The sequence below is a fragment of the Adiantum capillus-veneris genome, chromosome 4, assembly GCF_014529385.1.
Source record: "Adiantum capillus-veneris isolate H3 chromosome 4, ASM1452938v2, whole genome shotgun sequence".
Taxonomy (NCBI): Eukaryota; Viridiplantae; Streptophyta; class Polypodiopsida; order Polypodiales; family Pteridaceae; genus Adiantum; species Adiantum capillus-veneris.
Genome location: NC_140934.1, coordinates 32,163,578 through 32,181,620, shown reverse-complemented (window position 1 = coordinate 32,181,620; position 18,043 = coordinate 32,163,578). Strand labels below are relative to the sequence as shown.

General features: G+C 45.1%; 1 protein-coding gene across 1 annotated transcript in view; it reads right to left on the bottom strand.

Moving 5' to 3' along the window:
• Positions 1-581: 581 nt before the first annotated feature.
• LOC147458948 (Radical SAM superfamily protein) overlaps positions 582-18,043 on the bottom strand; it is a 69,256-nt gene continuing 51,794 nt past the window's right edge. Inside the window, exon 9 of the mRNA XM_086510362.1 lies at positions 582-1,391. Within this exon, the coding sequence (XP_086366488.1) occupies positions 1,106-1,391 (286 nt within the window). The 3' untranslated portion in view covers positions 582-1,105. The remainder of the gene's footprint in view (positions 1,392-18,043) is intronic.

Below are 18,043 nucleotides of genomic sequence, written 5' to 3'. Positions count from 1 at the left end.
AACATTAGAAAAAAAAGGATTTCTTATGAGGCTCTTTACTGAAAGGACCTATTTACAATGTCAAAAACCAGAAGATTTCAATGTTTTCACATTAACTCCCTTGTTCACTAAGGCTTCTTTTAGAAAGCCAAAAAGCTTCATTAGCCTATAAGATTGTCTCCACCCCTATCCAAAATGATCTTGTGTTCAAGTTAAAGAAAGACACCATTCACAATGCTTGGACTTGGTAATATAGTTAAATACAATGCTTCTGAGATTTATATGAGGATGATGCTTCTTTCCAACCATTACGTATAAGTGAAACGGTACCCTTTTGAGGTCAAGTGAGGCACAATTGTCTTTTGCCTGCAAGCATGTTGCTATGCTGCCCACACTCGAGGAGCTGCAGCTATGGCCAAGTTAAGATTGCTTTTTACATCCGCGGAACCGCAACCATATCCTCTTATCTCTGCAGCAGAACATATTGGCATCTTGTCCTACATGTAGCCCATGTCAAAATCTTCTCTCTCGTACAAAATGGAACAAAATCTCTAATCATCCCCTCTTAAGGCTCCTTAGGTGAACCAACAGAAGGCAAAAGATTGAAAGCCCAAACAACACAAAATAATAGCTTTTTTAAGCGGTAGCAAATGACCGACTTTTCACAATTCTGAAGCACCAGATGTAATTGTTCTTTCTCCAAGTGATACTCAAGTTTAAAATTGCAGCACTTGCAACAATTCTTCACTCAATTTTCAGCATGTCCTACAATTCCTCGGGAAGATTGAAAATCCATGTGGTGGTCATTTGTTGTGGAAGTCACCCACCCCCCAGAACCACCCCAAAAAAACCTACCCTCCATAACCACCCAAAAATCCATGCAGTAGGCTTAACCAATGTGTACAAGGAAGGGCGGGCGAGCTTCCCACCCCTTCATGAGCAAACTTCAAGTAACCCTCCCACATGTTAGAGAGGTCCATTGCTGCGGCTTTCTACGCTCATGTACACAACCGATTGTTGTACTTACTCAGAGCAGCCATACCAGATGAGTCTGATTGTTGTGGCCATGATAAAACCACTTGTGCATCCACTTCATTAAAAAAATGGTTGATAATAAGAGATGCTTTTAACAACGAGTTAGTGCGGCTTCAAACCGAGGAGGAACTCTAAGTTTTGGTGCTTGCTCAAAGCCTACCTTCCCCAATTGTCCACATGCTGCCATCTGATCATCTCCTCTACTGTGTCTTATGGCAACTACAAGACCTGCATTTGCTATAATATCTCTGAATTGCAGCGTTTGCTGTTCAGGGGTTGGAAGAAACGATGCTCCCGCATGAGGGTTAAAAGTGATAAGGTTAATTTTACAAGGAATATCTTTCACCAGCTCAATCAAGCGATGTGCATCTTCCATGCTGCATACAAGAACAATATCACAAAGAAACATAAACATCTCTCTCTCTCTCTCTCTCTCTCTCTCTCTCTCTCTCAAAAACAAACGTACTCTTTTTATTACATAAAAAGGCAAATTGCCAGTTGTCAAATATGGTCATAGCCAACAGCTGATACAGCCAAAGGTGGAAAAACATGAACAGAGTACACGGTGCACAAGCACAAAGTCAAGAAGGAAAGTGAGGAGAAAAAGTTCATAACAGCACTGCATAATGGGACAATTGCCGCCTCCAATGCACCGCCTGAAACATCATCCTCCAGGCATTCCCTAGACTGACCACTAGATGAACCACCCGGACAGCATATCCAAGGATTGGATACGCTGAATCCTCTATCCACACTGAAAAAGTGCAACTCTTACAACCGAATCTCACATGCCAAGTGAAAGAACAATTGGCAAAGGGTCTGATACAACCTAGTAACTAGTTTCTGCCTTTGCACACAAGAAGCTCTTGTTCGGAAGAAGGCCTGGCTCTGTGACAGGTTTTAGGGTTAGAATTTTTGCACCTAGACTAGGCATGCAACTAGTCGCTGGTTACTTCTGGGAGTCACAGACTCCCTTGCCCTAGAGAGGTGGTCCATGCCAATATCTCGGAGTCATACCTAGCCGCCCACTGCCTGTCTCTCTCTAGATTATTTCTTAATCTCTCTAGAGGGTGCTGATTTTTGAAAGGGTGGAAACACGTGCAAAACACCTACCACAAGGAGTGTAGAGGTTGGAGAAGTATAAAGGAGGCAAGCAGGAGCAGATATGCACGAGAGAGGAGAGTAGAAAGAAGCTGCAAAGCAGAAAAACGAGATTTGAAAGTGTACTTTTATTGTACACTCAAGTTTTAAGATGTCCTTTATATGTTTTAAGATAGGATACAATGTGTACACACACTATCTGGCCATTAGATGGCCAAACACACAAATAGTGAATAAATGAGCCTATACACTAGTCTAGGCTATGGGGTATGATACAGGGGAGCCAATAGGCCTTTATCCCCAACAACCTCCCACTCAAAGGCCTAGTCTGGTGACCTCTTAAGTAGTAGGATGGATGGAAAGCATCATGGAAAGCAGAGTTATTGTGCGGGAAGAGGACTGCAAGCATCATGGAAAGCAGAGTTCTTTCAAGGAATTCACAACAAGTCTTGGATTCAATTCAAGGCTGAATTTTTGGACAAATATTTTTTCCTCTACGCTTTGAGGAAGGCATCAAAGAAGATTGGGATCGGTTTGTCCGATAGGAGCACGAGCGAGTCATGGATTATGTGAATCAATATCCGTTCACTCTTTCCAAGGTGGCTCCATTCTTGAACCTCTTTGAGGAAGAAACGATAAAGAAGTTTAACGAAGGACTTTTGTCCGAATTTTGTAAACGCATCTCCAAGATACTTTGCAGCGGATGGTGGAGTCAGCAATACAAGCTGAAAGCGTACACCTCAGTGTACATAGAATCTAATCCCCGCAGTGGGACGTTGTGAGCGGAATGGAAACACAGAACGCCTCTATAATGACCCGACACACACTCTTGGGATGATATACACACACACTATGGGGCACCACTCGGCTTATACAACCACCCTGGCCGAGACAAGAAACACACCTATGGAGTGAGAGGAGAGAGACTATCCATTTACCCACTCCACATAGACACACACACACACACACCCAAAAAACTCAGCTCAAAAGAGGAGAATTTCTGATATTTAGATACAATTGAGCTTGGGCCAACACCAATGGGACAAATAGCTCACACAATATGGTAAAATATGCCAGATACAATCACAAATTGGAGCAGAAGCTTCGCTCACAGGAGAAACTTACACAGCCAAAACAGCAGAAAAACAGTGATGAATTTGGCAAAATGGACAACGCCATCGCGTCCGGAACGGCCCAAAACCCCAGTCTACAATGTCAAAGTGCTCAAATCCGACCTCGGATGAGCAGTTTATAGCCAAAACAGGCTCCAAAAACAGCAAAAACACTGTTGCGGTTGTTCCTCCTCTTCTCTCCACGTTTTTTCTGGTCTTCTCTCTAGTTTTTAAGTTCCCACACTTAGCTTTATTACTTGGGCACCTTTGGCCTTTTAGTTGACCTCAAATTGACCCCGAACAGGCCAAAAACTGATCTCGCTGTCATCCAAGGTAAAGACTTACGAGCACTAGAGAATGGCACACTAAGGGTTCTTGTTGTTGAGAATGAGAATCTCAAGAGGACACTTGAGATGCAAACAACACGTTTGATGCAACTTGAAGAGGAAGTTAAGGTATGCCAACTATATGGGCTCCATTTATACAAAGAGACAAATCAAAAGCTGAAGGTCGGTTTTAAGGATTTATATCTTTGCCTAAATCTAGTGTTCTATGTATTTTTTTACAAAGGCTCTTTGCTCCGCATCAACTGGCTCTGGCATGCAATTAAGTATGCATTTCAAAAACCAACATAGAGAATATACATCCGTGGTTTTATAAAAGGGAGGAGGGTTGATGGAGATGCTGCATCCATCCGCACACCTGGCACTCAACTTTTTCCAATAATGCATCCCGCCACCACGTGAAGTGGCCCCAAAAGATGGTCCTCATGATGACCATTTTGCATAATTATCACAAGACAACACCCACGTTGTGTCCGTACTCATCCACGTGCAAATATTGACCCCATTCGACCTCCTGACGCCACTAGATGCCATCTGACGCGCCTGCTTACCTCATGTCGTCGGCCCGCGAATAGCTTCTTCGAGAAGTTTTACGCTCTACCAACTCATTATTATAGAAAAAACACACTAGTACTGGTGATAGTGAAAATCGATGCACTATGTACATGTTGTCCTACCTGTACACATGTGGGCCCCACGTAACTACCTGGCTATGGAAAATGGACAATCCTTTATTTGATACACCATGCATGTGTATGTACATATGCGCAATCCCTTGCTCCAAAAACTCCTAACATAGTTTGCCCATCCCCTAGCCTGCTAGATCATTCATGATCAACAGTAGTAAAAAGAGATATGAGAATCGCCGCGTCATAAGTCTCCTCATCCCTCACCAACAGTACTTGCTCCACAAACAGCTCATCTTGCTCCACCATCATTAATTTAGCATGATACAATTTCAGACGCAATCCATTTACCCTTGACGTATGTAAAATCCCATCCAGGTTAGCCAACTGATATGTACCATTCGGAAAACACTCCACTACCTTGAAAGGGCCTTCCCACTTAATTTGAAACTTCTTTTAGAAGCTATTGTCCAGCTTACTGTTGTAGCGCAAAACCAAGTCATGCTTCTTGATACCCTTTGACCTTTTCATTTATCTTTGTCAAAGCATTATCCTGCATCTGCCCATAATGTTACAATGCACTGATCCTATCCAGCTGAACCTCTTGTAACTGTAAGAGCCTCTCTTTGAATGCATCACTAGGCAGCCCAAGCAACTTCTCTAGCATCTTTACTGCATGCAACTCTACCTCCACAGGCAATACTGCTTCCTTTCTATATACCAAGTGAAATGGAGCAAACCCTGTACCTGTCTTCACCGAAGTACGGTAAGCCCAAGGCAATTCCAAATCCCAATTCTTTCCTTGGTGCTCTGTCACTTTCGGAAGGATTTGTATCAACTCACCATTGAATCTTTCATTTAAGCCATTACACTGCGAGTAATAAGGAGTGGTATGCTGATGCCTAATCTTCATCTTCGCGCATAAAAAATCTAGCAGTTTAGCTCTAAATCCTGGCCCCTTATCCGAAAGTAGCTCCAGTGGCACCCCAAACTTGCAACATATTTCATCATACAGAAATTTTGCCACATCCTTTGCGGTGATCTGCTTTACTGCTATAGCCTCTGTCCATCTAGAGGCAGTCAAAATATAGCTTTTGCCCCTGCTTGTGATAGGTAGCGGGTCTATCGCCTCAATCCCCCACTTTTCAAACACATCAAATGCCATAATGGTTTTCCGTAGCTCTAGCTTCAATACTCTCTTCCCAAATGCTTGACACCTATTGCAAGACCTACACCAATGGTGAACATCCTTATGCAGACTAGGCCATACATACCCCTCTTGCAGGATCTTATGCAAGGTGATCTTTAGAGCAAAATGTCCGCCACATGCACCTTCATGATTCTCTTCCAACACTCTATAAAGCTCCTCCCGCCAAGGTACACGTCTCAACACGAGATCAGCCCCTTTCATGTACAAGACATCACCAATCGATTTGTACTTGGATGCTCTACGCACAAAACCATACTTCTTAAGACTTTTGAATGTCCTTCGGAATGATTCCTCTTAGCAAAAACTCCTCTTCTTGAGCCAAACTTTCCCGGCCATGATAAAGAGGTAAATTGGTCCTCAACACAAATAACTCCCCAATCATGCTTTGAGCTGCTTCCTGTGCCTCTCCATTTAGAGCACGTTCAATGTGTCTGATGCTCTATGCTTCGAACTTTTTTAGCAAGCCTTTAATTCTGAAACACATTTCCTTCAATGAGGTGTTCTTGCTCTTCCACACACAGCACTTGCTTCACAACTAACAAGGCATCACCTTTTATGCTCAACCTTCTAATTCCATGCTTCAAACAAATGTGTAATCCGGCTTCCAAAGTAGCATATTCAGCCTCATTGTTACTATGCGCATCCAATTTGAACCCTCTCTTGCATACTAGCTTCCCCTCTGGATCATAAAGTGCTATACCCCCTGAAGCCGCATCATGGCTCTTTCTGTATGAGCCATCAAAGAACAACACATGTGCATTGCTGATCTGTGGCACTTCTTCAACTACCTTTCTCACCACCTCTTCCTTAACAAGAAGGGGATTCTCCTTGTAAGTCAACAAATCAGCTAGTGTAGCTCTTGTACTGTCTTCCACTAGAAAAGAGAACTCAAACTCTTGCAGCTCAATTACCCATTTCTTGACCACATTTGACATGTAAGTGCCATTCATTAACTGTAGTAAAAAGGCATAACTCGTCAAGAAAACAAAAGGTCGTGGTAGCAAGTAATGACGAAATCGTCGACAAGCAAGTATTACACTCGCCATCACTAGCTCTACTTCCGAGAATTTTCTCTTTGCTACCAACTTCACTCGGCTTGCACAATACACTGGCCTCATATAATGGCTGCCCTTCCCCTTTTGCAATAGCATGGCTCCAATGGCATCATCCCCTACTGATGGATTTACATAAAAAACTTTCTCCCAATCAGGAGCCTGCATGGCTGACAACCCCCCTAACACCTCTTTTATCTCTTGAAACACTTCTTCACACTTGTGCAATGGATCATGCTTTGCCACTTGTTGTAATGGATAAAGAAGCTGTGAAGACAATGGAATAAACCGCGCCATGTACTTCACTTTGTGTATAAAGGTTGCCAATTGCTTTGTACTCGTAGGTGATGGAAGAAGAATAATAGACTTAACCTTGTCTGGATCAGCCTCAATGCCATTTTCTGACACCATATGGCCCAATAACTTCACCCTTGGCTGTGCTAGATGACATTTCTTTGGATTTATTTGTCCTCCACATTCATCATATCGAGCCAATAACATCTACAGCTTCTCATGGTGTTCAGCCCTACTGTTGTAGACACAGAAGTCGTCCATAAAAGCTTTAACACAACTACCAATGAATGGTTCCAACACCCAATTTGCTCTCTCTTGATAGAAAGATGGTCCATTTGTCAACCCAAATGGCAATACCGTATAACAATAGCAGCCCCATGGCGTAATGAAAGATGTCTTTGTTCGGTCTTTAAGAGCAATCTTCAATTGAAAATAGCCTGAAAAACCATCACACACACTGTACCTTTCATAACCTCCCACTGAATCCAAGATCTGATCGATGAATGGGAGAGGGTATGGGTTCTTCTTAGTGGCTGCATTTAAGGGTTTAAAATCTACACAAATCCTCCACTTTCCATCCTTCTTTGGACTGACTACTACTCGACTCACCCATTTTGTGGTTTCCATTGGGACTATGAAGTTATGAACCTTGCCTTCAATAACTTGTCTACCTCTTCCCGCAAGGCTTCCATTTGCTCTTGACCGATCCTTCTTAGCCTTTGCCGCACTGGCTTAGCACCTTCCTTCAGTTCTATATGCATCTCTTCGCCCTTGAACCCTCTGATCTCTTCGTATGAAGTAATGAACAAATCAGAAAAACTAGCCAGCATGTGCAAATATATCTCCTTCTCCATAGCTGAGAGGTCTCCACTGATCATTTGTGTCATCAATTCCTGCTTCTTTGACAATTCAACCTTGGTTTGCATCAGCCCTTCAATCACTTCATAAGGATCTTCACTTTCACCTTCAACCTCATTTGCAAATGCAACTAAACCAGACTCCTGGATTTCTTTGTCCATCAAAAGCAATGCAACATCAACATCCTCATCCTGTTGGTAGTACTATCACTGTCCTCGTCAGACACTGTGGAATAGTCTTCATCGTTAGACTCATCTTCATCTTCATAAAGCTCCTCCAATCGTTTCCTTGTGTCCATATTATATAGCTTCTTGGCACGTGTCTTTCCATAGAGGCTAATCGTACCACGTCGCCAATCTTGAACAGCCCCACTACACGTAACCATGGTCTACCCAGTATAATAGGATATGCTCCCAATCCCGCTGACATCACATGAAAATCAACCACCGCCTTTGCATCATACGCCTCCACTTCTAAGCTCTTTACAACACCCAAACATTTTACTCTTTGATGGTTTGCCAATCTGATCCGGAAGCCTAAAACCCCAGTCACTGTAAGACCCATCTTCTCAACGCATGGGTGTGTTATGACACATATTTGGGCTTCACCATCCACATAACCTTGTCCCAGATTTTTTCTTTTATGCCACACATCTACTATTGGACAAATGTCTGGTAGCTCGTCCATTGCCAACACCTTTACTGAACCTCTCTATGGCTCTTTCTCCATTGGGTTAACCATCCTCTTCCACTGTCGCTTTAGCTTAGGCACCATCTCTATGAGCTGCCCAAAAGTAACATCTGCTTTCTTGCTTGTCAGATCCTCCTTCAAGTCATAGCTTAATTGCCCATCCCCTAGTGGAAAATCTGAAACATGAAACTTGCGACGAGCCCTTCTTTTCCTCTTGGCCTTGACATCCTCGCCTTCATGGCTCTTTCCCTTCTTCTTGCTAGGACTTGGGACACTTCTTCCTTCCTTGTCCTCTGTGGTCCTCTTCCCAATAGGCATCACTAATGTATCCTCTGGCTTTAATGCCTTCTCCAAGGTCACTACACTTATCACTTTTGTCTTTCCCTTTTCCTCCTGGGTTAATCCACTGGTTCCTTCTTCTCCCTTGATTTCGATGCCATAATCATTTGACCTAGTTAGCACCTGTCTTGGCAATGGATGCATGTCTCCCCCCATCCTTGGTGGCTTATCACATTGCGCGTTGATGTGGCCCAACTCTCCACAATTATAACATGTGGGCATCTGCCTCCAGAACCTACCATTGCTTTGTCCAACACCATTCCTAGGTCTTTCTTCACCTCCTGGCTGATTTGCAAACCTCCCTCGACCTCGATTATTTCCCACTTGACCTAGCATGTTTAGGCTGAGATTCTTCATTAAATCTACCACTTGCCTCATGTCTTGCCTTAGCTCATCATCTTGCACTGCTGTAGTGATCACTGCTGGCATAACCTGAGGAGTAACAGAAACCACTGGCTCATGATGAACCACTGGCATGCGCCCTTGTAAAGAGTCCATAGGCTGAAATTCAGACCTCATGGGCAAAGACTCTACTCCTAGCAGACTCATTCTTCTCAGCTTCCACTCTTTGTTCCTTGCCACCTCCAATGCATCTTCATATGTCCTAGGCTTCTTTAGCTCCACTTTCCGACGTATATTCTCCCAAAGACCAGCTAAGAACCTGTCCTTCTTCATCATGTTAGGTGGGGGTACCTGTGGTGCTAAGGCCTTGCACATCCGCTCCCATGTCAATGAAAACTTACGTATGTACGCATCTACTGGCTCACCTTCCTTCTGCACCAAACCTTGTACTTCTTGCCACACTTTGTCAAGATCTTCCATCTTCACAAACTCCACTTCCAATCCATGCCTTAGATTGTCCCAACTCAATCTTACAGGTGGATCAGTTGTACGCAACTCCTCTTCAAATGCTTTGGACCAAACTCGTACATCACTCTTCAAACAAATTTGGAGAAGACGTAACATCTGTGCCGAGTCATGAATCTGGTTGCTAATACATGCAACCTCCATCTTTTCCAGAAAGTCTTCTACATCTTCATCACTTCTTCCATGAAATTCGGGATAAGAGAAAGCCATGGCTACCCAAGTTACGATGCTTTGAGAACCCCTTCGAACACACGTACAAGAACCCAAACTTTTTACTGACCCCAATCCCCAGAAACTTCAATGGAGCTCAACTTTAGATAAGGACAAACACATGCACATCAAATGAGTTTTCATAGTTAATTATCGGAATTACAACAGGCAAAGGACATTCCAGTATCTCTCTTAATCTTCTTGGCCCGAACATAAAGACTATGCACTGCTAGAAAAAAATCTTACTGGACACATAAACATTTATCTGAATTCTTTGAGTTAAATGAAAAGAAGTGAATTGAGGGCCATTTTGATCCTCAATTAAAGTCAGCCATACAGCTCTCAAGAAAGCACACCTGTCTTATTCTCTGATTTTGCCAAAGTTTCAACAGCATAACAACATAAATGGCTTAAAAGACCAAAAGACCAGCCATCATAACTTGGAAAATTTTTGACAGAGTTTCCCCAGAAGTAGAGCAGTGAGAACCCAAAATATAGACTGTATATGTATGCATAAATTGCCAACAATAGAACCCGAGCATCAAGTAGGAATCACTAGTACATAGCCTATGGCGAGGTCACGAAAAGGGTGCTCCAGCAACCTGTATCACCGAAAGGATCTCACATTTGAGAATCCCCCAGCTCAATAAAACCTCACGCTATAGACCCTCTCACGAAACCTTATGCAAATCTCGTATAGTCAAGTCTCAGAAATGACTATCTTCCAGACCAAGTCTCAAAAATGGCTGGGACTGCCAAATAAAACCTAAGTATGGCTCCACAAAGGCGTACAACGGCAGTTTCCACAAATAACGTACAATACCAACAGACAATGCGCTCAAACAGGCGCCAAATGATGCATACCCACGGCAACTGTAAGTGACTCCCACTTGCCAGTATATCACTCCACTCCAACTACCTGTACTTGTCCCTGTAACCTATAACCTGCAATCTGAAACCTGTAATCTCGAATCTCGAAGCTTGAAGCTCGAAGCAGAAGGTACTCGAAGAAGATCCTCCGTGGGGGCACCAAAAGAATGTGAGCGGAATGGAAACACACAGAACGCCTCTATAATGACCCGACACACACTCTTGGGATGATATACACACACACTATGGGGCACCACTCAGCTTATACAACCCACCTGGCCGAGACAGGGAACACACCTATGGAGTGAGAGGAGAGAGACTATCCATTTACCCACTCCACATAGACACACACATACACACACCCAAAAAACTCAGCTCAAAAGAGGAGAATTTCTCATATTTAGATATAATTGAGCTTGGGCCAACACCAATGGGACAAATAGCTCACACAATATGGGTAAAATATGCCAGATACAATCACAAATTGGAGCAAAAGCTTCGCTCACAGGAGAAACTTACGCAGCCAAAACAGCAGAAAAACAGTGATGAATTTGGCAAAATGGACAGCGCCATCGCGTCCGGAACGGCCCAAAACCCCAATCTACAATGTCAAAGTGCTCAAATCCGACCTCGGATGAGTAGTTTATGGCCAAAACAGGCTCCAAAAACGGCAAAAACACAGTTGCGGTTGTTCCTCCTCTTCTCTCCATGTTTTTTCTGGTCTTCTCTCTAGTTTTTAAGTTCCCACACTTAGCTTTATTACTTAGGCACCTTTGGCCTTCTGGTTGACCTCAAACGGACCCCAAACAGGCCAAAAACTGATCTCGCTGTCACCCTGCTGCATCTATCCGCACACCTGGCACTCAACTTTTTCCAATAATGCATCCCGCCACCACGTGAAGTGGCCCCAAAAGATGGTCCTCATGATGACCTTTCTGCATAATTATCACAAGAAAACACCCATGTTGTGTCCGTACTCATCCACGTGTAAATATTGACCCCATTCGACCTCCTGACGCCACTAGATGCCATCTGACGCGCCTGCTTACCTCATGTCGTCGGCCCGCGGATAGCTTCCTCGAGAAGTTTTACGCTCTATCAACTCCTCATTATTATAGAAAAAACACACTGGTACTAGTGATAGTGAAAATCGATGCACTATGTACATGTTATCCTACCTGTACACATGTGGGCCCCACGTAACCACCTGGCTATGGAAAATGGGCAATCCTTTATTTGATGCACCATGCATGTGTATGTACATATGCGCAATCCCTTGCTCCAAAAAACTCCTAACAACGTGAACCATTGAACACAGAAACAATGAATTTTTGTTACCTCTCCTCGAAGGATACGTTGCTATCCGGAGAAAGTTTGGAGCAAGGGAATTCAATATAACTCCAGAGTTTTTGAATAGACGACCCTCAAACTTCAAATGAGAGGGCAGGTCTGATCAAAGTTACATCTTTGAGGAATAAGGACCTTCTTTAAGGTGTCGCAGACTCTATTTGTGAAAGAAAGACATCAAGATTAATACTCTATGACTTGGGCATTCCCTATGTGGGAGGACACATGAGGTTTAATACCCTCTGGACTAACAACGCAGGATTATGCGGAAGGAGAGATACCTAGATTGATTTCTAGGAGGATTATTCTTCTCGGGATTGAGAAGGCGAGAGTGAGTTAACAGATTCTTGGATGAGGAAACTTCCGATTTGTTGGAAAGACGCGAATGACGAGTTCTTACATTGCTCGTAAGCTTGATGATTGGTGAAGGATATCCTCGAGGTACTAGAGGAAGCACATGAACCGGTAGGGTAAGTATTGAATTATTGAATTTTTATTTAATTTAATTTTAAAGTTCTCTTTTGAGAAAGGACTAGCTCAAGTCACCATTGAGCAAGATTTGGAATCTTTCCGGTTTCTCCCCGGCAGTTCAGTCAGACCTCTACAATTGAGTACAACTGTTTACAAGTGAGAGGGATGTTGCTAAATTGGCTTTATCTGACAGAAAATAAATTCTAAATGAATTATTGGATTTATAAGTGAGAGGGTTTTCTCGCTTGGAACACCAAGGAAAAATAATTCTAAATGAATTATTGGAATTTTAAGTGAGAGGGTTTTTCTCACTGGAGACATCCGAGTACAGAGTATTCCTAATGCGTCATTCAAAGTAATGACGGGAGCACTGTGAACGGGAATATCTGCGGGAAAGCAGAGTTATTCTGCGGGAAGAGGACTCTGGAAAACAGAGTCCGAAAAGAGTTGCAGGGATGCCATGCCCTGAGTCTGGAAGGTGAGATCCAAAGACGAGAACCTTGATTCTCGAGGATTTGGAATAAGGAACGGAAGTTCCTTGGAATAGGGTTTTGCCCTAGGAATAGGAAGCTGAGGCTTCTGGGAACCATCAAGTCTTATTCTAGAACGAGCGTGGTAATACGTTCGGTTCAAGTGCTTGTATAGACTTCTCCTCAGTAAAAAAGATACTATTACGGGGGGGGGGGACCAGCCCATCTTCTGGTCCCCAGTACTGTGTCGATCTTCTCACTCTCTATCTATTTCTCTCTATATCCTCTGGCTTCAGTATTAAGTGATAAATTCTATTTATCCGAGTATATTCTATATTGCTATGCGCCGTTTGTGACACTATGCCTCACATTAGTGGATACAGATGGGAGACAGCCTGTAGACAAGAGACAAGATCAGAGCACAGAGGGCGGGGCTCAGGAGGAGCGGCAGTGTTATTCAGGGAGGGTTTGCAGCCATTGATACACATAGCTCGCAAGGACGAGCAAGCTAGGTACATGTGGGTGAGATTGAGAGCAGAGACTGGCAGATATCTTTACATTGCTATTTGCTACTTTCCCCCGAGTACGTTAGTATATGCACCCCCCAGAGGACAGCCCCCCTTCTCTATTTTGGATGATGACATATGGGAATTCTCTAGAGATGGTGACATTATCATTCTAGGGGACTTCAATGCTAGGACTGCCCATCATCAAACAGTATTTTATGATACTTCAGAGGAGATGCTGAGAGAGCTGGATGTTGCAGAGACGGGCCTATCCAGACTATCACAGGATGGAGAACATACTGAGTATGGACGGCACTTGATAGACATGGGGACTACACATGGATTGGCCATCTTGCATTGCCTACAAAGATTTCCCGCTGCGGGAGGCTTCACATGCTTTTCACACAGACATGGAGCCAACACAGTGGATCATGGTTGGGTCCAGACTTTTTGGGGTGCAGTGGATCATGCTATTGTGTCCTTGACCATCTCTTTCCAGTTCAGTGTACCACACAATCCACAGGTGGCAGCCCCTACTTGCTATACATTCACGCGGAATACGGATTGTGTATACATAGACAAGATCTACAGACGCCTATACACTGAGAAGCCAAGGCGACCTCTGGAGGAGCTTACTACTATACTGACACAGACATTACATGATGCAGCAGCAAAGGCATACCCACACCCAGCCCGAGCATAGACGCCGTTCTGGGAGCATGCCTCAGAACAGCTGGCATGATGAGGAGTGCCGCCAAACTAGAGCTAGACTTCAGAGGAAAGTGCTTTTGGGGGACATCACTCACAGAAAGTCACAGATAGACTTCCGACCATAGTAACAGGGAATGGCCGTTTTCAAGTCTCCGTTCCCCGTTCCCATTCCAAGTTCCCGTTCCAAATCCCCGTTCCGTGTTTCAAACGTGAGTACCCGTAACTCACGTTCCCGTAACAGGGAATGGCATTTTGTTCCGCGTTCCCGTTCCCCGTTCCCGTTCCGGTTTCCCGTTCCTAGTAACTATGCTTCCGACGCCTAGTACGGTGGAAAAAGAGGGCTTTTTTTGCTCAACTAGAGCAGGATCTCTACCAGCTATTCTTGAGTCAGGACTCGCGTGAGGCATGGCCGCTCTTTCATGAGCTGTCTCCCCCCCCTCCCCCCCGCCATTACGTCTACACCTCTTCCCGACCCTCCTGACCCATGCCCACACACATGTGCTTTTTTCACCACTGAGATGGTGAAGAAGGCTATTGATAGGATGAGGACTGGGAGAGCATATGATCATGATGGCTTGGTGGCTGAGCATTTCATGCATGCTAGAGATCTACTAGCAGAGCTTCTAGCAGTCATGTTTAACCGTGCCATGTGCGAGGGCTTGCCTGACACCTGGAGCCTATCTACGATTGTACCTATTTTCAAATCAAGAGACCCTATGGAGCCTGGGAATTATCGCACTATCATGATTGGACACACATTGGCACGGTTGTAAGCATCCATTCTTGAGCAGTAGCTGAGTAGATGGGCAGAGAGAGAGAGGGAATGCGTGCAGCTGTGGGCACGCAGGGTTCAAGAGAGGTTTTTCTACTCTTGACCATATCTTGACACTGAGGGTCATCATCGAGGAGGGCAGATCCCGTGGGAGACGGATCTATTGTAGCTTTGTGGACTTCCGCAAAGCATTTGACACAGTACCAAGAGCTAGACTGATGCACAGATTACAGGAGATGGGAGTACCCACAGAGCTCATTTGGGGGATCATGGCATTGCACAGATCAGTAGTAGGACATGTACGCACCTCAAAGGGTCTATCTACACCGGTTCACTCCACTATTGGGGTGAAGTAGGGCTGCCCGCTCTCTCCTACTCTATTTGGTATGTATGTGGATGAGGTTTCTGACTACATTGAAAGAGATGGGGATAGAGGTGCACCGCTTGCGGGGACATGGATCCCGCTATTGTTATACGTTGATGATATTGTGTTGATCTCCGACTCTCCGGAGGGGATGCAACGTCACTTGGATGCTTTGCATAGGTTTGTTGCCCATGAAAGTGGTTTGTCTATCAACCTTGGTAAAACCAAGATCGTGGTATTGAATACCACCCCACAATGGATCAGGAGGTCAGCGCCCGCATTCACATACGGCCAGGAGACAGTGGAGTATACAGATGCTTACACTTACCTTGAAGTGGTTTTTAGTGGACCAGCATTCTCATTAAGGAGAGCAGCATAGACTAGATTGACCAGAGCCCATTCGGCATTGGGTAGATTGGAGAGGATGTGTTCATAGGTTCAGTTTCAAGAGCCTCGGACGAAGCTCTGGCTCTTTGATACATTAGTGGCTTCTGCATTGCTTTATGGAGCTGAGATCTGGGGGCCTTCATTGGATCATCACGGGAGGACCAGTCGCACTGATGGATGGGGGAACATGGAGAAGCCCCTGGTCTCTATAATCTCACGGCTCATTAGAGCCAAGGCTTCAGTACCACGTGCCATTATCCGAGCAGAGCTAGCTGCCCCCCCACTAGTGGTTGAGGCGCTCACCAGATCTGTCCCCTCTTTCACCACATGTGGGAACTTCCCAAAGACAGATACACCCGCCTGCACTTGAGTCCTCTCGACAGTTAGCCATGCAAGGAGATACAGCATGTTGGTATGGGGAGATGACATCATGGTTCCAAGCGCATGGGTTCAATATAGACAGATTGCCCCCCTTCCAGTACTCACTGGATGCACCCTCCATGACTCTTACACAGTCCGAGATCACCAAGCTCATCCGCCAGGACCTGAGTCAGCTAGACACCAGGAGGACATGGATACATCATACAACCAGCACAGGAGTTGGGCACGAAGATGGATTTCTACAGAGAACATCTTCTCCAGCTTACGACGGACGGTTTTGTGACGAGGCCCAGATACATGGACACCCACTTGTCTCATGGGATACGGTGTGCTATTGGCCAAATACGCACATCTTCACACCACCTGCAGATCGAGACTGGGAGATACAGCGGAGTACTAGCAGAGGCCAGGACATGCCCCCTGTGTAACATGGAGCCTGAGACAGAGTTACACTACGCATGCCACTGCCCTGTCTACTACGAGATACGAGGCCGCTTCCACTGCTTGTTCAGAGAGGGCTTTGGACCACTCTCCAAAGTCATGAGGTACAAGGATCAGAGATGCCTGGGTTTTTTTTCTGCTCGAGCTGCATAGACACAGAGAGAGCCTACTGAGAGGAGAGGCCAGCCAATCTCAGAGACACATCACAGACTTCTTTAGAGCAAACACTGGACATCGGAGGAGCTACTACCACAGTAAACCTTGTCGCCTCACACCAGAGGCACACTGATTGACCGAGTGACTCAATTGGGGAGATCCAGACGCCCACGATTGCGGAAGACTACACAGCATAGACGAAGGCTACATCAGAGGATCCCGATCACTTTGGCCCGACATGCACGACGCCCAATCAGACTGCTGACCATGGAGAAGATTGATGAGATCCGCCAGCGACCAATGCTGGATCTCTTGTGACTTGTGGTTTAGCTATCCCGACTAGTTGCTTAGTTCACACCTACCAGCTTAGGATTTCATAGTATTTATATTTCATCAATTTGTCATTTCATTTCGTTCTCTTTTTCTGACTTGGTATCAGATCCACCACATTGTAACGCTCTGGTCTCATAGGTCATTTTGGCCTTTTGAAGACGTTAATATAACATTTCATTTCATTTATCTCTCTCTCTCTCTCTCTCTCTCTCTCTCTCTCTCTCTCTCTCTCTCTCTCTCTCTCTCTCTCTCTCTCTCTCTCTCTCTCTCTCTCTCTCTCTCTCTCTCTCTCTCTCTCTCTCTCTCTTTGTGTGTGTGTGTGTGTGTGTGTGTGTGTGTGTGTGGGGGAATTATCGCACTATCATGATTGGACACACATTGGCACGGTTGTACGCATCTATTCTTGAGCAGTAGCTGAGTAGATGGGCAGAGAGGGAGGGGATACGCGCCATACTTATCTGAAATGGGAACGAGGAACGGGAACGGGAGGGTCCGGAACGGGACGGGAACAGGGAGGAGGAAGGGGGCTCGAAACGGGAACGGGGCCGAAACGGTCGACTAAAGTAATGCTTGAATTACCTCCATTTAGTTTCGTCCCAAATCAACTCCTAAACAACCCCAAATCTGTCCCCAAACCTGCCCTCAAACTGCCCCAAATATGTCCCCCAAACAGCCCCAAATCTGCCCCCAAATGCCTACTTTTGCCCGTTCTACCCCGCATTCCGCCATTCCGCCTCACGTTCCGCCGCGTTCCCCCCCGTTCCAGAACACTCTTCCGGTTACACCCTGTTCCGGAATGGTGTTCCGTTCCGACTCTGTTTCAGGAACGGGACTCGTCCGGAACGCCGTTTCGAAACATTTGGGCTGCGTTCCGCCCGTTCCCTGTTACACTGATACGCGCAACCGGGCAGACACGTTTCAGGAGGGTTTTTTCTACTCTTGACCATATCTTGACACTCACAGCCATCATTGAGGAGGGCAGATCGCGTGGGAGACGGATCTATTGTAGCTTTGTGGATTTCCGCAAAGCATTTGACACAGTGCCCAGAGCTAGATTGATGTGCAGATTACAACAGATGGGAGTACCCACAGAGCTCATTTGGGGGGTCATGACATT